This window comes from Crassostrea angulata, chromosome 10 (genome assembly GCF_025612915.1).
Source record: "Crassostrea angulata isolate pt1a10 chromosome 10, ASM2561291v2, whole genome shotgun sequence".
Lineage (NCBI taxonomy): Eukaryota > Metazoa > Mollusca > Bivalvia > Ostreida > Ostreidae > Magallana > Magallana angulata.
Genome location: NC_069120.1, coordinates 6,679,028 through 6,704,294, shown reverse-complemented (window position 1 = coordinate 6,704,294; position 25,267 = coordinate 6,679,028). Strand labels below are relative to the sequence as shown.

The 25,267-nt window shown below is 32.2% G+C and overlaps 1 protein-coding gene across 2 annotated transcripts in view; it reads left to right on the top strand.

The window, feature by feature from the left end:
- The window catches only part of LOC128166502 (cadherin-23-like), a 105,811-nt gene that overhangs the window by 42,813 nt on the left and 37,731 nt on the right, over nucleotides 1–25,267 (top strand). For both annotated transcript variants that reach the window (XM_052831709.1, XM_052831707.1), the window contains 14 exons: nucleotides 3,832–3,984; nucleotides 4,466–4,686; nucleotides 9,367–9,514; nucleotides 10,129–10,211; nucleotides 11,176–11,263; nucleotides 13,831–13,953; nucleotides 14,417–14,478; nucleotides 14,729–14,990; nucleotides 15,124–15,342; nucleotides 16,178–16,266; nucleotides 21,612–21,774; nucleotides 22,004–22,109; nucleotides 23,534–23,673; nucleotides 25,036–25,154. In XM_052831709.1, the coding sequence (XP_052687669.1) occupies nucleotides 3,832–3,984; nucleotides 4,466–4,686; nucleotides 9,367–9,514; nucleotides 10,129–10,211; nucleotides 11,176–11,263; nucleotides 13,831–13,953; nucleotides 14,417–14,478; nucleotides 14,729–14,990; nucleotides 15,124–15,342; nucleotides 16,178–16,266; nucleotides 21,612–21,774; nucleotides 22,004–22,109; nucleotides 23,534–23,673; nucleotides 25,036–25,154 (1,976 nt within the window). The remainder of the gene's footprint in view (nucleotides 1–3,831; nucleotides 3,985–4,465; nucleotides 4,687–9,366; nucleotides 9,515–10,128; nucleotides 10,212–11,175; nucleotides 11,264–13,830; nucleotides 13,954–14,416; nucleotides 14,479–14,728; nucleotides 14,991–15,123; nucleotides 15,343–16,177; nucleotides 16,267–21,611; nucleotides 21,775–22,003; nucleotides 22,110–23,533; nucleotides 23,674–25,035; nucleotides 25,155–25,267) is intronic.

Here is a 25,267-nt window from a genome sequence, read left to right as displayed (position 1 = left end):
AATATTCAATTATCAATTTAGTTTGAGACCAATTGGGAAAATTAATATCCATTTAATTACGAGGCAAAGTGTAATAGTTCGAGCGCGCACTGGTTTGCACAGCTTTTTTCTTCCATCTTTTTTCAAATATCTTTTATATTGTGTTTTTTTAAAGAAAAAATTATCTGTAAGAATGAATTAAGAGTTGATTTTTTTTTTAATTTTATCGCCTCAATCGGGTAAATTGCTGAAATGGTGCCTACGACAGCATCGCATTCTGGCATCGTAAATTATGTTTAGAGCCATGATTATTTCAGAAACTATTTTACTGGTATATACGAAAGCCGAGAAGGATCATTCGAGATTCGAGATTCGAAATACGAGATTCGAAATACGAGATTCGAGATTCGAAATTCGAGATTCAATATCTAAATTAACCAATCAAATCATGGATCTGAAACCTGTATCCTAGCAACATCAAACTGTTCTAAATAAAGATCATTCGTACATGCTCTTTCCTACAAATACATGTCTTAACAGCTCTTATATAGTGGTTATAAAATGGTTAAATTAACATTGATGAATTAACCCCACACAGTATATACAATTAAATTAGAAATAGCACTGTTGGCTTTGCGAATCTAAGTGGTTTTGTTTGCCCTGTATGTATTTCCCCCCGAACAATTTTAACCCGAAGTGTATTCGCCCCAACTGTGTAAAAATCGGCTCGCGAAGAAAGATCTGTTTAATCTAAATGTTGTAGCTATGAAACGAAACTCAATGAAATAATCGACATGTCAAAATATAGGTTATGATAAAGTTTTAAACCATAGAAGATATAATGATTTACAACCTCAATGACAAAAATCCAGATAAGAATAGTGTATTGTAGGGTATGGCAATGCCATTGTCGATATGAGAGAGAGAGAGAGAGAGAGAGAGAGAGAGAGAGAGAGACAGAGAGAGAGACAGACAGACAGACAGACAGACACAGAGAGAGTTTTGTAGTGTCAAATTCAGTTTTGATTTAGAATTTGAAATTGATTTGATTTGTTACAAGCATTTATAGACAAAAATTAAGCCTCTAAAACGAGAAAAGAGAGGAGGTAGCTAGGGTAGGGCAGACCAACTAGCAAGCTTTAATTTTAACGGTGTTAGCGCACCTGTGATTTACATCGGCTCTCTCTCTCTCTCTCTCTCTCTCTCTCTCTCTCTCTCTCTCATCACTTAGCATTTCCTTTTCCGTGAGGGGGTTTGGGGTATTTGTGATGTCTTACATAATAGCTAGCGAAAATAATAAAAAAACATGAAATTTTCTTTAAATTGTGTGCGGATGTTGTACGCCAATAATCTGTTTTCAGTATATACATTTCAAGAGGGGGGGGGGGGGGGGCTATATAGTCCTAATTAATTTGTCAGTTATTCTGTCCCCACTTTGTTTTCTCTTCGTTTTCCAGGTTTTTTTTTATTTGGCTCGGCAAATTAATATAAAACTTTCTGTGTAGCTCCATAACGATGCACTGTAGATAAATTATGAGTAGTGTTACTTTTGATAAACAGGTACATATCCGTACTTGATTTTTAATTTGACTCTTATAATCGGATTTAATATTCCAATAATTATAGGGTAGGAAAGAGTAGACGGGACTTTTTTGCGCATATCCTACTGTACCATTCATTCAACACAGGTATTAGCACTCATCGAGTTCGACTTGCTTTCCTTTTTTTATCTACTGGATTTAAAGCTATTGATTTTTAAAAATATTTTGAATTTATGGCCTGATTATATATAAATTAGAGCTGCGCTGGTGCATACATTTACCCAAATGGACCAAAATATAACCAAATGAATCTAAAAATTTTGACAAAATTAGTTTTATACTTACGACTCTATTTCAATTCTAATCGGGTATGTCCTTTAGAAAAATCTTGAACCACACACATTTTAGCAAATAAAACGACAATTGTTTCATTTTTTTATGGGGAGGGAGGTGGTGCCGGTAAAGGACATGTATTGCTTGTGGCAGTTGTGCTATACTCTCATTTGTTATAATAGGTAATACTACATATTGATATAAAATGAAAGTTTCCAATTACACTGTACATAGCTTCTATCACGCATTTTGACCCGTGCGATAGCTTAAAACAATTTTCAAAGCATTTAATGTAATTCAACCGATCATTTTTTAAATTTAATTTTCTGGATCCCCGCCTGATACGTCCGCCTCCATGGACATTAGAATTATATGTACGTTGACAATATGTACACATTAACTTAATCGGCTATGTTATGGGACGATAACATTTTTTATCAATGTTTTTGCAGGATATGTAACGAATAACAGCCTATTTGTGGGTTTTTGGACTGATTATTTGAGATAATTTGCCGCCATCTTTTATGCATTCCACACACCACTCACAGTTTCTTTATTTGGTGTTCTGTGTGTATGGCGACAAATTGGTAAATTTGCACCACTCACCCCATGTAGCTTCATCCTGATTACATTTTATCTGGCTAAGTGTAATGCAGTAGTATATTAAATACACACATCTTTGTTTGCAGTGCTTATTTACATCTTTAGAGATTTACTTACAAAAAAAGTAAACATTTATGACTTATATGTAATTATTGTCAATTTTGGTGCGGTGGGGGGGGGGGGGGGGTAGGAAACTACAGAGGAACTTAACTTGGCTGTGAAACATGCTTTTATTCTTTCTTGTTGATATATCAATGAATGAATTATAACAAAATATATGTACAACAATTAATTTTGAAATATTCATGCACAATCAAATAAAAGGTTTTACTGTTCTCTGCACAAGAAATCGGCAATGTGAACAAATTGGCACCCTCTCATCCCTACCTTTAATTGTAGAGAGTAGGTATCCTTCTATATTGAAAACAATTCCAAAAGTAAGACTCATAATAAGTTGTTTACTGAGGAAAAGGAAAAAAAATTGTATTTATCAATAATTCCGTATGATGTGATAATATCTCAATGATTTGTTTATAATCATAGTACTAGTGTATCACTGTATGCAAACATAAAAACGATAAGTAATGCTTATATTTATTAGTGAAACAGGACAGATTATTTATATTTAGATTATTTAGATACATGTACTAATCTTCATGCGGGGATCTAGAAAGGAGGGGGTCAGGGGATCTGGACCCCCTCCTCGGGAAAATTGGAGCTTATTAAATTTACATAGTAAAATTTTTTAAAATTGGCCTAGGATCCCCTACAGAAAAAATTAGCTACGCTTATGAAGTTCTCTACCATAACCGCATTTTTACACAAAAGGGGTGAATAAACCCGGGTTTTAAACTATTACTGGTGGTGAAATACCTTAGGGTTCAAACGCATCAGGTGGAAATGCACCAGGGCAAACAAAATCACTTAGACCCGCGAAGCACACTGCATTATTACTAGTCTACTTAGATATTCTGTGTAAAAGTAAATACAAATAATTATTTAGTTAGGTAGGGAGAAGTGAACATAGCATTTATTTGTATATAAGAGCATGTACGTTTGATTTTTATTTAGAACAGTTTGATGTCGCTAGGATACATATTTTCAGATCCATGATTTGATTGGTTAATTTAGATATTGAATCTCGAATTTCGAATCTCGAATCTCGTATTTCGAATCTCGTATTTCGAATCTCGAATGATCCTTCTCGGCTTTCGTAGGTATATGCTCTTCTCTGACTAATAATCTCAGTCAGGAACATGCTTTTTAAAGGTAAAGTTATAAATAAAAGCACTTCAGATGGTTTTATGATTTTTTCTCTTGTTTGAAAAGGAAGGAATAATCAAGAAAGTTCGTACATGTATTCTTTGTTTCATAGGTATATGCAGTTGAAATTAACACTAAAGAAAAAAAGAACTCGAATTCAACAATAATAGCAATACAGTTGACAGATGTCAATGACAACAACCCTGAATTCAAGACCACGTCATACTTATTCCACGTTACTGACAATTCAAAAGTCATTGGAAAGGTAATGTTTCAGAATGCAAGAATGACTAAAAAAATAGAGTCAAAGCAACGCAAACAATGACCTCATCGTGCTAAGACGCGTGCCTACAAATTATTTATTCTTTTATATCGCCGCTATCCCTACACACCCTATATATGCCGAAGACCTCTGAACAATTTAAAGTATTCCTCTCTAGAGGTCTCATCTGTTTGGAATTACATCTTACATAACAGTGTAACTCAGTCGCGAAAATATTATCAAATATTTCGTACTTTATAAAAGCCAGGAGGAAGGTAAAATCAAATATACAGCTTTATTTACAATCAGAACATATACATAAAACAAGAAATAATTCAAATATACTACTTGTCGTCCACAAGTCGGGTGAAACGAAATCGAAAGGTTTATATACCCGTGGTGGTGCCTATCAATCAGTAGTGTTCAGCTAAAAAATGGATACGAAGCTCATTGTTAATGCAATATTCACCTCTGTTAATTTTAGGTTCATGCTGATGATGCTGATAGCGATAAAAGAACAAATGGAAAAGTTACCTACGACATAATTCAAGGCCGAGGGAACTATACAAAATTGTTTCAGATTAATTCTTCAAGTGGAGAAATTAGTAAAAAATCGGCGGAGTGGACGAGATGTGTCCATCTTCCTAGATATGTAGATATCTATGTCACAGCATCGGATAATCCTTCTGCCTCATCCATGAAAAGGTTGACGAGATTATTTTGAACCAACTTCTTACTCAACTGTTTTAATCCAGCGGAATTTGTTCAGTTTGTTTATACTGATCTCTTCAACTAATGTACTCTTGATTCCTTTGACATTCCGACAAATTGGTAAATAAGAATGGTTGCAAATTTTGTAATCTTTTGATTACTGTAAGAAGATTTGATATTAATGATAATTAAAAAAAGAGAGAAAAAAATATACTGTATACAGGATTTTTTTTCTACCCTGTAATTTTTGCCCTTTTACAATTGCAAGTTTTTTTTTGCCCCGTCTTGAATTCGCACAGATGCAGTTGTGTTAACAGAGATGTTATTTGCAACATTTAATTCGCACAGTCTTAAATTCGCCCTCTGACAACGAGGGCGAAGAGGCGAAAATAAAACGGGGACGAATATTTCCGTGTATACAGTAGTTAAAATTTATATTGTAATTCTATACAAACATATCTTGGGCCATTTTTTTTATATTATGTCAAATCAGTTTGTTTTTAGAGGTTTTTTGACATTTTTTTTTTTCAAATTTGAAGGACATTATGAATACATGTTTTTAACAGGGAAACTCATTCTTTGATTCCAAGGATGTTAAGGGTTTGCAGCGTTGCTAATTAACCTACCAATGTAGTTTGTAGATTAATTTTTCTGCAATGGTAGCTTATTAAACTGTAATTTGAATGAATCAAGAATTAAAATAATTGTTAATATTTATTTATCTCATACATGTGGTATTTATTACCCTAGTGATAAACCTTTCCTTTATCAAACGGGTGATGCTTTATCAAATACTTCCGGTCCGAACTATTTTTGACACAGTCCCTCACTTCATCGCTTCAGTTACCTATTTTCGAAGATTTCCTAGTGCTTCAACATAACTGTATCTAGTACCAAAAATTGATAAAAGATTTTTATAAGAATTTGTCAAAGATCTGAATTACACTTATGAAGGAAAACACATAACTGTGTAGCATAGGCGTCGGAACCGGGGGGGGGGGGGGTGCTTAACCAACCCCTTCCCCCTATTTGTGCAAAGTTGTACGTAACCATAACCAAAGCCACTACTGGCTCTAAAAAGTACTGAAAGTGCCATTTTTTACTGATAATTTCTGATATTTACTGATGATGTACTGTAAGTGCTGAGAATTGCTGATATTTACTGATAATTTTACTGCTGTTACTGATAATTGCTGTTGGTTCTGATATTTACTGATATTTACTGATGCTTTCGCTGTGAGCTCTGATAATTACTGATATTTACTGAGATTTACTGTTGGTACTGAGAATTGTAAATAATTACTGAGAATATCTTAAGGCCCAAAACATTGTCTTTTAATTATTAAATAACACATATTTCAGATTTAACACAATTTATTTAATTATATATTCTTAAGTTTTATTTATTTGATATTTAGCTTCTTATGAACATCGGAAACTTACAGATCACATTTTAGACAATATATTAGAAAGTCGGTCAAAAATTGGTACTTAAACTTAAGGCAGACTCCACAAAAATTTTAATTTCTAAATGCGGTGGACATTTTTTTTTCAACAATGAAAAACCCCATAATTCTTAACATGATTATTTTTCTTTTCAAAATAGAGAGATACCCGGTCAGGACTTTATAATGTCTTTGAGGTTTTACTTCACAGAAAGATTAGCGAGGCAGTATCTGTGTATAGTATACATACTTTCAGCAGATCAAGAGGTTTGAATGTCGCAATTCAACCTTGTAAATTGTCAGTCTGGCACCTTGTGTATGACATTACGTAATATCCGTATACAGGAATCCATGATCTTGAGAATATTTATTCAAAGAGAAAAGTATTATTTTTATTGACAACAATATAAATAACGTATTAGAATGACTTTCATATTCATCATCTTATTTGTTCCGCATTCAATTGATTAAAAAAAGTTGGATAAATAATCTCTCTCTCTCTCTCTCTCTCTCTCTCTCTCTCTCTCTCCTACCATTTGCTGAAATCAAAATAGGTAACAATCGGCGAAGATTAAGTTTTATTGTCCGACCTTTCACTCTTTCTCTTTTAATACATATGTAATATATCTTCTGTTGCACGGCTAAGTAATGTTGTCATGATCTAGTTCTATTATTGTAAATCTGCCCACCCTGCTCTCTCTCTCTCTCTCTCTCTCTCTCTCTCTCTCTCTCTCTCTCTCTTGCTCGCATATATTATTTAGTCCTAAAATTTGAGTTTCCGAGTCAAAATGGCATAACGGCATTAGCACGATAAAGTTCTATTTCAGCATCACAACCGCCATTTCAAACACAGATTTCGAGTGTAAACTTTTCTAAGACTACAAAGAACACCAGCTTAATATAGTGAAAAAGTGTTACGGCTTATCATGCTTTAATTCTCTCTCTCTCTCTCTCTCTCTCTCTCTCTCTCTCTCTCTCTCTCTCTCTCTCTCTCTCTCTCTCTCTCTCTCTCTCTCTCTCTCTCTCTCTCTCTCTCTCAGATAATCTATTATAACGTATTTTGAGGCGTCAATGCAGAAAGGCATAAGCATGATTATGTTCCATTACAGTATCATAACCACCGATTGCAACAGCGATTTGATTGAAAAAATCTCTCTCTCTCTCTCTCTCTCTCTCATTAATACGTTATTCATGCACTTGTATGCGGTTATATGACCAGCGGCTATATAATTTTGAAAATAAGACACACAATTTAACTGATTTTCCTTAATCTATGAACGCTTAGATATTTAATCTCCACGCCTAAAAGCAATCAGAAAAAAATATTTTGTATGTCTGGGATTAAGAAAAACCTCAGAACTAACAGGGGGCACTCAGACTATACACACGACAGGGTGACCACGGCAAGGTGTGAAAATTGACCACCAGTGTATATGTCTGGCAGTCGCTGAAAAGATTCTTTTGTATGTCTGGATCAAGAAAACCCTCAGAACTAACAGACAGCGCTCAGAATATATACACGACAGAGTAACCGTGGCAAGGGGTGAAAATTGACCACCTGTGTATATGTCTTGCAGCCTCAGAATAAACAAATATAAATGGCCGGGAAATACAATGTGAAACAAAAGTGTTTGATTTTATTAAGACTCTTTGTCAAGATTTATGATGAGTTTAGTTTCCTACCACTTTCAATTTACTTCCACTGTATAGTTTAAAAAGCTGCAAATCACGTTAACTATCGAGGAGTTCATTCTAAAGATGCGATGAAAAAAGAACGCTTTGGTTGTGTTCATTTACAAGAACTTACCGAAATAATGTTTCTTAAAACTTTTATACCGCCATCAGTAAGCATCCTTATTCATTATTATCAATAAGCTAGTGTTTGTTTTTTAAAACATTAACAACTGTTCCTCGTTCTAGATCGAGTCTACTCAAACTAACGAGCATTCACAACTTTGTGTAACGTTGTCAACAAACTTGATTATTCAAGTCTTCTGATCAGTTTTTCTATTTAATCAGGTGATTAAGGTCTAAGAAAAATTATTTAGAGCTAAAAATATTTTTCAAGGTTTATTTCAGTGAAACGTTACATTAAAACAGTTAGATTTATCTCCGAAATGACGTACTAAACTGTATTGCGCAAGGTCACAATAACCGCATAACACAACGTTGCATCATCGTTTAAATTCAATTAGGGTCATATAAGGGGCTGTCTCAAAAGCTTAATAATATAACTTAAAATTGTATCAGATAAAAGGAACATCTATAATTGTGCGATTTTATATTTGCTTTATCCAACTCGTTGAAATGAATATATTAGCTCGACAAGCCTCGCGAATATATACACCATTTCTACTCGTTGGATAAAGCAAATATAAAATTACACAATATAGATATAATCTATATATCTCATCAATTTCTTTGAAATACTCAAAATGAGGGAGTAAAGAGTACCTTCTTAAACCTATCAATAACAGATGTCAATAAGTATCGCATCACATCGAAGAAATCAAACTATTTTTCCATACATCATAAGGAAACAAACTTTTTTTTTGGAAATGAATACCATAATTTGATTTGTTAATAATTAGTAATTATTTGACGTAATACTGTGTAGTAAATATTATCCTTATTCGTGTCAACAATGTTAGGGTGAGACTCTGTACATTTTCTCTAAGCATTTGTTTAGGATCTTTGTACTTTGTTTTTTTGCACAAAATTTCAATGCTCCTGTGGTTTGATATTTTTGGCATAACAAAAAACAAACTTTCAATGCTCCTGTTTGATATTTTGGTATAAAGCTTATCATATTATATACAGGATACACAGTCTTTGTTTCATATATTATTTTCCACATTGTTTTTACTGTTTTAAATCTTTCCATATTACCCAAAGTTCGGGAGAAAATGCATTGTTAAGTCTTTTTCCTAACGTTCAATATAGATTTTATCTATTTATTATCTTCTGCTAACAGGAAATCAACTGTTCAAGTATCTGTTGATGTCAGGACAAAAAACAAACTTTCAATGCTCCTGTTTGATATTTTGGTATAAAGCTTATCATATTATATACAGGATACACGGTCTTTGTTTCATATATTATTTTCCACATTGTTTTTACTGTTTTAAATCTTTCCATATTACTCAAAGTTCGGGAGAAAATGCAATGTTAAGTCTTTTTTCCTAACATTCAATATAGATTTTATCTATTTATCATCTTCTGCTAACAGGAAATCAACTGTTGAAGTATCTGTTGATGTCAGGACAAATTTGTGTCCACCCACAATTCTTCAGTATGGAGACAATAAATCCAACCAAACAGTTCTAATTTCCATACAAGAGGACTATAAAATTGGAAGTAATGTGGCCAGTTTTCAGGTATGTACAATACTTTCTTACAGTAAGTTGTAAAGACAAAAGGAAGGTTCATATAGTAATAACATTGAAACAGTTATAACATTTCTTTTTGCCTGGATAAAGTTAAAACATTTTTTTTTAATAAACGTAAAGAGTTCAAGTACAAACGCAGGATAACGAAGTCCAAACTTTCTGTGACCTATAAAAATTTGTTGTGGTTACTTTCAATTCCTATATATTGAATACTGAACCTTTACATCGATTAACAAAGAGAGTTTTTTAATAATCCATACTTGAGATAATGTTACCATATTTATTTCGTGAGCCTTTTCTCTTTGTTGATAGAAAATACTGATATTTTAAGCGATGATATGAGCTACGAGAAGGTCGTCTATTATACGATCTTTTTAATGACAACTACTGATTATACAAGAGATACTGAGATTGCCATTAGAGCTACGCTACTGATCCATCTCTATATTTATACAGTATATACTGTTATTATAAGTGCCTTATTTAATACATGAAAATGAAACATGAATAAATTACTAATATATCACTTTATATGGCAAACTATCACAATGTAGTTATACAGTATTACACTGTTAATACCAGTACTTTACTATATAATGTAGGTAAAAGATGAAGATCCTGATCCTGATGTGACATGTAAAATCACCAAAAACGACACGTTTAGCTTGCAAAAGAAGGAAAGCGGGTATATATAAATAAATAGATATATTAGTGTTATGTATGTAATGAAATGTTATAATACATGTATATGGTTTTACTTATATACAAGCATTTTGACATATTGCAAATTCTTTGAAATTGTTTAGACTTTGGCCCCTGGACAATTCTTGGCCTCACAAGGCGTTCAGAGTTTGATTTAGGTTTATATCCCATAAATAAAAATATGTTAAACATCTTTTGGAGAACTGCAATCTTCAGTGTGATATGATCATAAAATACGTTGTCTATATAGTTTTTACTATGACTCTACTTAGCTAATTTTGTCATACCTTTTGTTCCTCATGTGGCCCATGAGCCTTTTGTTAAAACTATAAGGACTTCATTGAAAACCATTTAAAAAAAACATTTTTGTGCAACACATCTGAAAATCTAACGTCAAAGACATAGAATTTCATTTTTCAAAACAACTGATATTTTTCCATGTATATGAGAACAATACATACCTTTTTCAGTATTACACCCTGTATCAGGTCGATACATCAATATTAGCCCGGGGGCCAAGGGCCCGTCGTTGATTTTGGTCAAGGGTTGTTTGAGTTTTGCCAGCCACAATTTGATTGAAAATTTTACATTTTTATCATGCGGAAGTCATTCAACAATCCTTGCACAATTTTTCAACATGATCATTTCGTTTTGATTCTGGAGTGCAAAATTCCTATATTGATACCTGACATGCTAATGGAGGAAGGGGCGTTTCAAAGGAAAAATCTTGGAATTCCATGCTACTGATTTAAGTTTATTTAGTTTATTTATTTATGAACGGCATATATTCAAACAAAATCTGATGCGAGGATATCTAGGGACGTAGTATAGCTACAGATTTCACTTATAATAAACAAGATTTGAAAGCCAGCGTTTCTCACTTGTAATTGTTTTAATTTTCTTCTTATAAGACTAACAAAACAGTTCACTTTCATATGTATTTTTAGAATTTGGTTAATTCAACTAAGTAAACCATTGGACAGAGAGCAGAAAGAACACTACGATCTGACTGTGACTGCCAGTGATACAAAACATGTAAGTATACAGTGCAATCAAACTCATATTCCTACCACAGAATTGCTTATCTAGACGAAACACTAAACATAAAACACATATCAGATATCAAATAGCCAATGCATGAATCAGACAATACAGATATAGCAAATATGAACAAGACATGTACATAAGAAATAATAGTAAATACTGTTTATAAAGCTATCAAGTTAACTCATACCCGAAATTTATCCTCACAACACAATGGTTAACAAATAACCATAAAAAAGAGTTACCAGTTAACTCGCATTCTGTCAGATATGTTTAAATAACTTTTTTGGCTAATTTATTTAAAAATAAAGCTCAACGCATCTAATAATTAGGCACCGTCACACATGTACATGTAATGCATATGATTTTGCTTCCCCGATTGCACACTTGAAACTAGTGGTCGACGTGAACTATTCCTTCCGTGGTCTTTAATGATGTTATTCTATGTTTTATGTGTATAATTTGTGTTTTAAAATCACCTGAATCACTCAAGTGACCTATTGCTATTGGTCTGTTAGAAACTAAATTCCAAATTGCATAGACTAGGAAGCCCTCTACCAAAATTATGAATTACCTGTCAAGCCGAGGTAGGGGTTCTTACTCAAGGAAAGGGCCAAAATGGTCATATAATATGTTAAAACATCGTTTTCTTTACTTCTGCTGATGCTGAATGAAATTGAGCGTGTTAAGAAAAAAATAAATATATTTTATCTTTTTTTGCTTGTTCTTATTTAGTAATTAGGCATTGAAAATATTTTAACTAAGAAGTTGTATAATTAATACAGTTATACAAGTATGTTAATTATTCAAAACAAAACAGCTACATCAGTTTTTGATTTTTCTTAATAAAAATAAACTTGTTAATAGTAAAGCACTAATTGGGTTGCCAATAAAACTAATAAGCGGTATATGTAAAGTAATTTTGTTATAAATACCAGATGGTGATGTATTATTTTTTTGGTTGGTAATTGAAAAGCTGGAATATTTGAAAGGATACCAAAGGTCTTTATATAATTTTTTCATTGCACAGTTTTCTCTCTGGCCCCTGGGGATAGAGGGTGAACGGTTGTTTTCCAAGAAACATGTTTACTAGGCATCTTGTTTTATAAACCTATCTTGAAAGCTAACAAATATGGGAAAAATATTTCCTATCAGAGTCTTGCACCTTTTTAATATCAGGTAATCTACTCTATGATTATCTTAAAGTTCTTTGCCAAAATTATAGGTTTCATGGTCCCTTTTTAAAGATATCAGGGAGATAAGTGATCGTTATTATAATAGTTTATTTTTTTTTTTTACTCCAGAATGAAACTTAACGAAATGCATATATGAGATTCCTCGACAAGTCTGTGTATGGGTTATGGTGCTCAGGTGACCGTTGAGGCCTGTTGGTCTCTTGATAGATAATGCATTAACATGTGTATTTGATGTCATTTTTCTCCTGGTTTGGAAAATTTTTAAGTTTAATAATGTCATCGTGACTGAGTAATACAGCGAGGTAAAATGTACGTCATAAGATGAGCCCCCTAGAGCGAAATACAATAATTCAAATTGCTTTTAGGTCTGCGCTTTTATAAGAATTGTAGGTAACCAAGGTGGAAGAGAAATATGACGGACAGCGTCAATTAGGGACAATATTCAGCTAAAACTTCATATATCTAATTTTACTTTTTGTAAACGAATAAAGTATAATCCTACAATCTCTAAGCCAGTATGCTAATAAACCACTTGCCGGATGGTATTTGTTTTTTATGTATGAAATCTTTTATATGTGTGTATTTTTGGATATAAATACGTACCTTAAAAATAATTTTAAAAGCTTCTTGTTGACATGAACCAGAATCATCAAATAAAAAAAAGTTTCTTAAAAATTTGTGTTTAATTTTTTTTTTTCAGTGTATTAAAAAAAATGAATGTTTTCCCAAATCTATAATTCTAATAACTGAGTGTATATTGAAAATAAGAACTTAAACAATATTTTGGACAGTAAACCGTCCAATGAAGACCCCTCATCTTGCGATTAGCAGTATCATGCATGGATACGTGGTGCATATTAGACACCAAGGAATTTGGGTGAAAATATTTACAATGCCCATCACATAACTGTACAAAGTAACATTAAATTCATCTATTTCTTACCAAACAAATGTATATTGTTTGATTATAACAACTGCACTGTGTTGTTTCAAATGTTACAGGAAAATTATTTTTGCCGTAACATTTTGATATGGGCACCATAATCTCAGTATGTGTATAAAATCAAATTGAAAAGAAATATTTCCGCCCTTAGAAAAGTTTGCACCTATACAATACTCATCACATGTAGGTAAGAGACAAAATAACTTGTCATATAAATAATGAGGTAGGGTATTTCACCTTAACTTCACTGATAGGCATACAACCTGTGAGTCTTAAAAGATTAATTTGGAGCAGAATATAATTAAAGTATAAAATCGACCCTTTACACTATAAGAATACATTCAAACCATATGACTTATCTATTAGTGTAATCTATTACATATATACAATGTAACAATTCAGATTTATATGATGTACAGGAGACATGGTTGAGGTTTAATATTACAATTGAGGACATCAATGACAACGCTCCCGTCTTTCAGTCGAACTACAGTCTGCGTATTAATGAGGAGACAACGAAACCAAACATCATAACAGTACAGGTATGACTTCTAAACATATCGGTGTAATATAGGCATGAACATGCAACATGTCAAGTTTTTATAATAAATTTACAGTTATTGGAATACTATCTTTATTTTTTATAGATATATTGACAGGAATTTTTTTTATTTAAAATCAAATGAACTCTGTTGTACTTTTTATTTGAAAAAAATGTCGCTTATTTCACAGGAACTCCATATATGTGCCTGTTTTATTTGGCGCTGCTGTCATACACTCTCGAATTAATTATTTAATACTCTTGTCCAATTAACTAATTAAAAAAACACTAGATTTTCTGAAATGTGTTAAAAGTGCTTATTCGTGTAAAAATGATTTGGGGCAAACAAATCCATGTAAATATGCATTATTTTCAGATTTCAAAAAAATCACTTGATATTATTACAATCGCTTGACTTTGGAAGCTGTATCTCTTAAGCATACTTATTTTGCTATCTATTTCAGGCTAAAGATTCCGACTCTGGGGAAAATGCTACGATTAAGTACAAATTAATTCCATCCAAATGGTGAGTACTTTACATATCGCAAATCTATTTTATAAAACTACTTTCTTCGGATGAAATGTTAATAGAAGTTAATTGCAATCAAGAGTATTAACTTGAAAATTACAAAGGAATTTTATTTATTGATAAACCTGAACAACGTTATCCAAAATTCATATGCAGCCTTGTACGCTTCTTGTTCTCAAGTCTGTCAGAGCTATCATTTCGCCTCACATTGAGTAAAGTTTAAGAAACTCCAAATTGTGTTTTTTAGGAACTCATACTTTAATATAGATCAAACAAGTGGAAAAATTAATCTCAATAAGGCGGTAGACCGAGAGACTATGGGATCCTCGGGGATTATTGAGCTGACAGTGGTTGCTGAAGATGGAGGCACACCCCCTTGTTACAGTACAGCTCTCATCAAAATCACGATCAACGACATCAATGATAATGTTCCAGAATTCTGTAATAATGGTCAGACTCTGGAGTTAACGTTCAATGAATTGGATACAAATAAAACCTATACAGCAAAGGTTAAAATTAATATTTTAAAGGATTCACTTCAGTAGAAATAAACATAAAATTTATGTGCGTAAAGTCGTCTACCGATTCAATATGAACAGTGCGTGAAACTTTATTTACTTTGTCATTACATTTTTGTTGCAGGCTATTGACAAGGATGCAGATGATCAAGATGAAATTTTGTTCGAGCTTGTTAACGAGACTTCTTCATTTAGCATAACTAAACAAGGTGTATTGTCCGTGAAGAAGACACCCCTTACGAAAACTGACACTGGATTTCTGATGATAATGGCTTACAATAGTAGAAGTTACTCAAACAGCTCATTGTCAAGCAAAACCCAGAAAATCTCAGTCAAAGTACAGGTATATAACATAAAAATCTCACAAAGTATTGCTGAACACTGTACATCTCAGTCAAAGTTTAGATATTTAACTCAGACAGTGAATCCCAAAAACATTGAACACTTTACGCCCAAGTTTAACTTTAGATATTTATATTGTACAACTTTTACACGTACATTGAACACTTTACATCACAGCCAAAGCTCAGTTATTATTTCAAGGAGTACATCTAAGTCAAAGCTCAGGTATTATCAAAGTTGTTACACCAGCCTTTTGAGTGCAATGCACAATGTACTCAGTTAATTTGCGAACTGTTTAGTTCAGCTGAGTTTAACAGTGTGAAAACAGTCAAATCGCACAGTGATGAACGCTGTCCATCTTCATCAAAGTTAGGATTTTTAAACAAATAATACACAACTTTTACCTTTTACCTTAAGCTTGAAATTATGAATTTAACTAATATTTAAGATAAAATGACATTTTTATTTAAAAAGGTGATTTGATTTACGAATGAAATAAAACATTGAAGCAGAGGTTAATCCATACACTCAAATGTATGGATTGTAAATTATGTTTTGTTAGGGAAATCAATTGTACAAAATGTATTTTGATTGATTGATTTATTTATAGTGTTTTGTTTTACAATCATGATAATGAGCTCGATCAATCTGAACAATATTTTACTCAAGGCATTGATGCCTTAATAAGAAGTCAAATGTTTACAGTTGAATTAAGTTTACACCAAGTAACTGAGTCAGAAATTTAAAGTCAATTATCATGGTATTATAGTTAAGTACTGGGATGCTCATTGATATTCTTATTCAGTCATTTTGTAATTTTTTTTTCACAATTACAGGATATAAATAACAACATTCCGCAGTTCAATCAAAATGGGTACCACATTTCAATTAAAGAGAACACAACTGTTGGATCAATGATTTTAAAGTAAGACATATCTTGCACTCGTCTCAAATTGTTCATATTAATAGGTGGCCAGTGCATAAAAGAAAGCTTTACAAGAAATCAGATTGACGCAAGCGTCAAATGGGCCGCAAAAAAAAAAAAATGTTGTATGAATCATTGGTCGTTTACATAAAAACACACTACAAAGAAAATAAAAGTTGGTTGTTCTTATTTTTATGGTAAACTTTAATATACTTTCAGCAACTTGTTTTGAAGTTCAACATTTTACTATTATCATAAAGAATCGAGTTCGTTACTGTAAGCATTTCTAACGGTAATTATGGAATGCCATATCTTCCTTATGGTCAATTTTATATTATATGGATTAGTATTTCATGTATACGCAATAGTAATATCATATGCAGTGTTAGCATCATTATATACATTGCTTACATCATCATATACTGTGATTACATCATTATATTCAGGGGAGAAATCTTTATATGAAATGGCAGTATCATTACATTATGTCTTCAAATTATTATGTACAGTAGTTTATTCATTATATGCTATGAATAAATCTTTATATGATATGATAAACTCATTTCATAAAGAGATGGACTCATAATGTAATGTTGTTCAATCCTTATGTTAAGTGGTACACTCTTCATGTGCAGTTGCAAAATTCTTTTATGGAGCGCAACTTTTTGACATAAGGTGATAAGTTCATTATATGCAGTACTAACATCATGTTATGGTGTATTAAAACCATTATGTATGGTGATAAAACCTTCATGTATTGTGGTGAAAGCTTTACATGCAATTGCAAATCCTTTATATGATACGACAATTTTATTATATGCCGTTGATGAGTAATTATATTATGAGGTCAGTTCTTTACATGATGTGACCATTTCATGATATGGAGTGGTAACTTCTGTATACGTAGTTGAACTCTTTATGATGAGGTTATAAACTGGTTCTTGCTGAAAGTTTTAATGGACAAGAGGTCCAGTTTTATTTTGAAAAAGATGCCGCGTTCATTAACGATGCAAATTTCCTGGTCAACTTGTCGTTTGTTTTGAATTCACAGAGAGAGAGAGAGAGGGAGAGAAAGAGAGAGAGTTGCCTGTCCTTTAAACATCTATATCATAATATCAATCATTGAACCTATTTTGTGTGAAAAATCGAATGTATTTTTAGTAGAGTATGATTTTTGGGAGTTGATTTTAATCAACTCTCCTATGCACTTCCTCGGGCAAAACGAAAGTGAAACAGTGTTTTGACCTAGGCACAAATCAATACCGCTGACAACACTTGAAAATAATCGATAAGTTCGATGCTATGTATTCTGAAGCATTGATTTTCAGGGAAACTTATTTATTAATACCATGAAAATAATAAGATTTTAAATTGTACAAACAGTTTAGATATTTTTTAAAGTCGTATGTATTCCTACGCTAGAGCTCAATGTAGTCTCGTTCAACCAGACGCTTGGCTGTCTCCGTTAATATCCCACAAAACAGAGTCTCTCTTGCTTGTCGGAGAAAAACGGAGACAACCGAGCGTTTGGTTGAACATTGGTTGATCCATACAATTTCTCAGAAATATTTTGATCACTGATACAACTTGCCATGCAAAATCACATATCGATGATTTTTAATAAATGATAATCGATAAAATCAACTCCCGTCAGTACTTCAGTACTTTGATAATTTAAGAGTAAAAGAAATTACAAAAAAAGAAGCAAGCGTTTTAAAATCAAAGTCGAAAGACCTTTGTTTCAATGTACCAGGAAGGTGCTACTCCTCGCTAAGCAATGCCTCCAACACAAAAGGGAAAGACAGATTTTCATTCATAGACATAAATAAAAATTCGTTTTCATTTTTTTAAAATTAATTTGATTTTTAAGAAATGATAAAGAAATTGGTTGGTCTTAACCTCTTTTTATGGTTGTTTCATTTACTGTATAAAATTTAAGCTCGCCATGCATGTATTTTTGTATTTTTTAAATCCTACAAAGAAGGTGTTGCAGTTCCTGTGCTATTTTCCATAAAGCTGTTGCAAATATCTTCATATCATTTCTATATGACCATTTTATACGCAGATTCCGAGGGGGGGGGGGGCGGGCGATGAATACTGAAGTTTGCCAAAGGGGTGAGGAAAGTGGGTCAGAGGCAAATTTTTGGTAATTTTTTGGAAATTCAAGAATTTTGAATTTTCCTGGGGTATGGGGTAGGGTCCTCCCCGCGACCCCCCCCCCCCCACCCCTGTTCTAGACCCCCATGCATTCAACAATTTGTAAAATGGTTACAGTAAAAATATGACTGGTTTCATGGCATATCCGATTTTTGTTTCAAAGAGGCACATTTTTAAAAATTAAACTTCGATAAAAAAAAAAACCTCCGAAGTGAAAAAACAGTGTTTTGAATCTTCGCAAACTTCATCGTGTCTAGTATAGCTGAGTGGTTACGCACGATGGCCGGATAATCACGAAGACTAACTGCTTGGTATTTTTTGAATTAATTTTTAAAAAAAATTAATGTCGGGGTAAATAAGTTTCAAAACGCTTGTCATTGTAATATTTTACATGTGTGCTGATTTTTTTCAACGTTACCGACTTTGTTCACATTATAAACATGAATTGTAAATATCTGCTGCTGAACGAGGGATTTTAAAACAAAGTAAGGCATCAATTGATAAAGTTAATGTATTTTTTTTTTTAAAATATGTCGTTTTCAAAAAAATATGTACATATTTTTCGACATCGTTTACCAGCAAGTCGTGTAATAATGTATGAATCAGCATGTATGGATAAGTTTGTTCCAAGCGCCACGGTTTATATGAAAGCTATTTAAATGATTTTAAATAACAATCAAGTGCAAAGTAACTCAATTTAAACATTTGTGAAGAGACAATTAGATTTATTTATTAAGCTCCGAAGAATTGCACGTATATTCAAAAGACGACAGCAAGTAGAAATCAAATTGCTCTATGTTAACATTAAGATACATAAAGTTATCTACCTAACTGTATGCGCCGATCTAGAAACAGAGGAGCTATATTAAATTTCTACAAAGTACAATCAGTTTTTGAAATTTATTTTACTTTTAAAATTAAACGCGTACTCTACAAAAAATGCATTCGATTTATCACACATCGATGTATCAAAACAGATAAACAAACTCTCTCTCTCTCTCTCTCACTCTCTCTCTCTCTCTCTTTCTCTCTCTCTCTCTCTCTCTCTCTCTCTCTCTCTCTCTCTCTCTCTCTCTCTCTCTCTCTCTCTCTCTCTCTCGTGAATTCAAAACATACGGCATGTACACTGTCACAATGTTTTTTCATCTTTTCAAAATAAAACTGTACCTCTTCCCCATTAAAACTTTTCAGCGAGAACCAATTTACAACGTCATCATATAGAGTTACGACTGCATATAAAGAATAATAAAATTATCACATCAAGTAAAGAACTGACCACATCAAATAATGACTCAACATCGGCATATAATAAAATTGTATATTTTACCACCATACAAATGTGCATGTACATAATGATTTTAACACGCCATAACATGATGTTAGTACTGCATATAATGAACTTATCACCTTATGTCAAAAAGTTTCGCTGCATAAAAGAATTTTGCAACTGCCCATGAAGAGTGTACCACTTAACATAAGGATTGAACAACAATACATTATGAGTCCTTCTCTTTATGAAATGAGTTTATCATATCATATAAAGATTTATTAATAGCATATAATGAATAAACCATTGCACATAATGATCTTACGACATAACGTAATGATGTTACCACTTCATACATGTATAAAGATTCCCCCCCCCCCTGTATATAATGGAGAAGTTACAGTATATATAATGATGTTAGCACTGCATATAATGATGTTACAAGTGCATATAATATTATTATTTTTGCATATAAAAGATATACCAATTCATATAATATGAAATTGACCTTAAGACAGCTATGGCGTTCCATAGGTAATTGTATGACCATTGCCATAGTATAAAGTAACGGAGAACATATTGATTTGTACATTACTTTAATACAAAGTTCAACTCATTATTTTTCTCTTGGAGATTATGTATTTCAAACCATTTTGGTTTTTTGTTGTTGCATTGTATTGAATTAAAACTTTATGCATTAGTTTATATGATTTCAAGGGACCACGTGATAAAATAAAAATGGATTAGTTCAAATTTTCCAGTCAATTCAAAATATCATTTATGTCATATTTTTGCGTAAATAATTGATATGTATGTCATTTCATGATATTTTCTACCACTTTTTACATGGAGATATACATGTAATAAATACACATACAAAGTCTTTTTATTTGACACGGCACATAGAAATTCAAATATATCATTTACATAAAATTTAATAACATTCAGGTCTTTAGTATTTCAGGTCTTTAGTATGTCCTGCATACCTATCCCAAAGCATTGTGAACTCCGAAATTTTTCCAATAGATTATAGTCTTGATAAAAACGCGCCAAGAACGATATTAGTTCTATTTAAAACGAACTATCCCGCAGAAACGCAGAAACAATATTTAAATGTATATCAAATAACGGACCGCCTTCCGGCGGCCCGTAATAATCTGTTACTTAAAAAGTGAATGTTTTATAAGGCCGTATATTGATAGCGGGTTTTAATTATTTCTTAGGACCAGAGTCGGATATTATTGTTTATTTTAGCATTGATAAAGATCAATAATATAACACAATCAATTACAACACCCATGACACACCAATTACAGCACTAACGAAGTTTTAATTTAAAGGGAACAACAACACATTAGTTAGATTTGACATATGCATTTCTTAAAGCACCAATGAAGTTAGGAGTAATTTAAAACAGCATCTGAATGAAACAAAGAACAATACCAGTATCAATGATGCTTGGATTAATAACATTACTCATGACACATTGACCAATGATAGCACAGCACCGATAAAATTAGATCATTTACAGCACAAATAAAACGATCGATTACAGCACCAATGATGCGAAGATAAAGCCCCAATGACACATACCGGTAGATTAATAACAACACAGCCCGGCACCAATGAAATTACGAACGATTACAGCACGGAGAATCAAATATAGCGCTATGCAGCGACACAACTATCTTTTCTTACACAGCAAATGTTTTAACAGAAACTATTTACAATAACCAAAGTCAAGTATTGAAATTAGGAGGAATAACTTTTAAGATGACAAAATCAAGTTTCCTCACAACTCAAAATAATAACAAGAACAACTTATACCTTTATCAAGCTATTCTGAAATTTAATTATTAAGAGATATTTTAAAGCTTTATCAACCTCAACTATACAGTTCTTATGTAACTTCTTTACACAGTGTGACAGCAACAGATGCTGATTGGTCCGAGGAGTATGGATCTGTGTATTACTGGATTACAAATGGTAACACAGACCGTCATTTCTTCATCAATCAACTCAGTGGTAGCGTGTATTTGGCTGATAATGTTGATTATGAGAAACGAACGAACTATACCCTCACTGTGAGTAAAGCATTAAGTCCACGTCACCTTTAGTCTCAAGAAATGGAGTATTTATATTCATTATTCTCTACCAAATAGTTTAGATCAGTTTTGAATATTCTGGGTAATAAATGTGACTGATGAATTTATTACTGCTTAAGAGTTTGTATTACTCTTCCACCGTGAATGTGATAATGTTTGATAGTATCACCTTTCTTACTTAAGATCATAGTAAGATATTTGTTTCCAGGTAACAGCATCAGATTGTAATGACAGAAAACACTCGCATCACTCAAACTCCACAACACTCAGAATTACAGTTGAGGATGTAAATGATGAAGCCCCTAAATTTGCAGGTAATTATTTACCAAGAAATGTGTACTTAGCCCTACATGTTGATCCAGTCACTGTAGCTGAGCTGGGTGGTAATCTTCAGTTACCAATGTCTAATTAAATGATTGTAAATGGTACTGTAATTTTTTTCTTATACACGAAAGCTAGTAAAAAACCCTCTACCAATCAGACATAAGTTTACATGTTAGATAGTAGTAATGTCGGAAATATAAAATCGGTAATTATATGATTTTCAAACAGTTTCAAACCAACGACCAACAGTTTACTAGTTAGGTGACAATTGGGCGTAGTTGGTCAGATAGTCTAACCATTTCAAAGCTGTGTAAGTATAGTACAGTAAGTCACTGAACATGTAAGAGCTGTTAAAAATTTATGTTTATGAAATTTATTATCCATTGGCAAGAGAGTTTGGCTTTAGAGTGGAGTATGTCAACGTTATTTTATGGTATGTTTTCGTTTTGACATTATAAATCCAAGCTGTTTATTATATTAGTTTTTTATATTGAAAGGTAAACATGAATATTAATATACTGATACATATTTAAGAATCTAATTTTATTCAGGTGACCATAAATCACATGAAGTCAGTGTCTTCCATGAACAACCCAAGAGATTTATATAGACAGAAATTGAAATCTTTGAGAATTTTATTAATATTGTAACTTTTGGTGAAAACAAAATTTAGCTGTTTCGTTTATGAAGGTGAAAGTGCATGGGTTTAACTGATATTCAAGAATTTAAATTAGACTTCTTTATCAAGAAAGCAACAAGGCTGTACTTCAGTCATTTTGGTCTGGGCTTACTATTTTATTTATTACGGCTGGAAGGTATAAGATTTTGACTTGTTTAGCATATTTCTGGTTACTTGACATTCTACTTAATATCATAAGTAGTAGTAATAGTGTTGGTTGTATATGTAGTATATAAATTTTGATACTAATGTTAAAGAAGGACATGAAAGACAAGAAAATAGAACTACGTGTACTTGTTTTTAAATTGCGATTCCCTTGGTTTCTAGCCACTTAACATTAATTCACGTCTTTTCTTTCTAATAATACTACTGTTAATCTAAATATTGATGTGTAAATTTTATAGAATAATCTATTTTTGAAAATTTGCTCGCAATAAATTTCATTGTTTCAACATTTTATGATATTGAACGGTATATTTCAAGTGTTGATATAATAATTCAGAGGGCGGTCGTAGTAACTTCAGTTAAGGACATAAAGTGTTGGATAATGAAAATTACAAGAATTCAGAATTCAGATATGTTTAATCAATTCTCTGCAGATGTAATGCTATGTTTTCATAAAAGGAGTTAATTGGTAAATGTTATGTAGATTGCTTATTAGACAACTAAAAGCAGTTGCACACAAAGAGTGTATTTAACAAAATGTATCATAAATGAAATTAATTTTTTTTCTAGACAACTGTTTACAAATATGTAAAGTTAAAGAAAACAGGACTGGAAGTTTTAACTGCAAAGTAAACGCTAAAGATAATGACAGATCTGAAAATTTCCGCCATGTGATTTATCAGTTTGTACATAGTTCAGGTTCATCGCAGGTAACTATCCTCATATATTTATATTCAAACATTTAATCAATAGCTGTTTGTAACATGATCATTGTACACTTGTAAGAATTTTTTATGAAATCACAATGAGTTGCGCAAAAAATCCGTATAAAACAATGTCAAGTTTTATTACCTAAAGCCTAACTTGAACTGTTTTGTCATTGTTTTTCCATGCTATTATTGTATACTTTGTATTCTTTCCAAGTTAACATTAGTGTACAGAGTACAGACTTTCATAGCTCTGCAGTCCTTCACTGGTGTTTTGATTTGTCCGTCTATAAAAAAGCATCGACAATGTAAACGTTTGTTTAGGAATGATTGTTATTAAAATGAATCATTTGAACATATCTATTTACATTTTTTACATCAAAAAAATGCAAAGTATATATATTCCCTCGATTTGTATTCTTAATCCCTCCATACCGACATGACAATATAACAACAATTTGACCAACAAAAAATCCCTGATGTAAACTTATTGACTTGCGCAAGTATCTATGTTTAATAATAATTGAATTATTTGTTGCTTTTGATTACAAAGCCAAGCATCTATGTTTCATCACATATAAAGAAAAGTAGTGAGGTTATTGGAATATGGAATTGCTGTATTTCACAATATTTAAAGTGTGAGTAAGAAAGTAATTATGCGATGCAATCAATTTGTTACCAATAGACGTTTTACATGCATGTATATTCATGCAACTTATACTTCGGATATTTTATATGATGTAACATATCTGAGTGAATTAAATATCTAACTGTTAATATCTAACGGGAACATGGATATTCCTCCTTTAGCGACAAAGTTAACTATAGTTTAGAGCTAGAATAAGGAATGCCAGAGGACAAATTAAAGTGTGGGATACATTATTAGGCTCTTATGCATTCATTTCAGGTTTTTATTAATAAAGAATACCCTGACGTTTACCATCTTCGAAAAACCACAGTCAGTCTTGCCGAAGCATGCTGACTGCTGGCCTCTCATGTAATTTTTCTCGTTATCCTCAAGATATATTCTCAATCCAGCAATGAGAAGCCAATAATTTTGGAGGTTTGAATACAAAGTCTGAAGATGAAATTGTTGAAAGTAGCAGCACTGAAGCAAACATAATTAAGCATAAGCGCTGTGTAATTTGGTAATGTGTCCTTTATGAAAATAAAAGGGCATATATCATTCATGAAAATGTGAAAATAAAATCAGGGAGTTGGCCTTCTGTCAGTAAGAGTTTGCAGGACGGATTTTTTAATAGTGTAAATCCTAAGCAAGGAATATTAGGTATTCATTTATTTTCCGTATACTGCAATTATGTTTATCTTAATATATTTGACTAGTTTAGTGTTTTTCTTCTGTAGAATCATTTCAAGATAAATAAAACTTCTGGAGAAATATCTGTGTGGACTGCCCTTGATTATGATGCTGGAGATCATGATTTTAATCTCACTGTAAAGGCTTCAGACTCCATCCATTCAAGGTTCCAATTTATCAACATATAAATATTTGCTGCTGATCACTTTCATTCTAGATCTGTTGTTATTTGGCTGATAAAGGTACAATGGTAACAAAAGGCATAATAATGACACATGA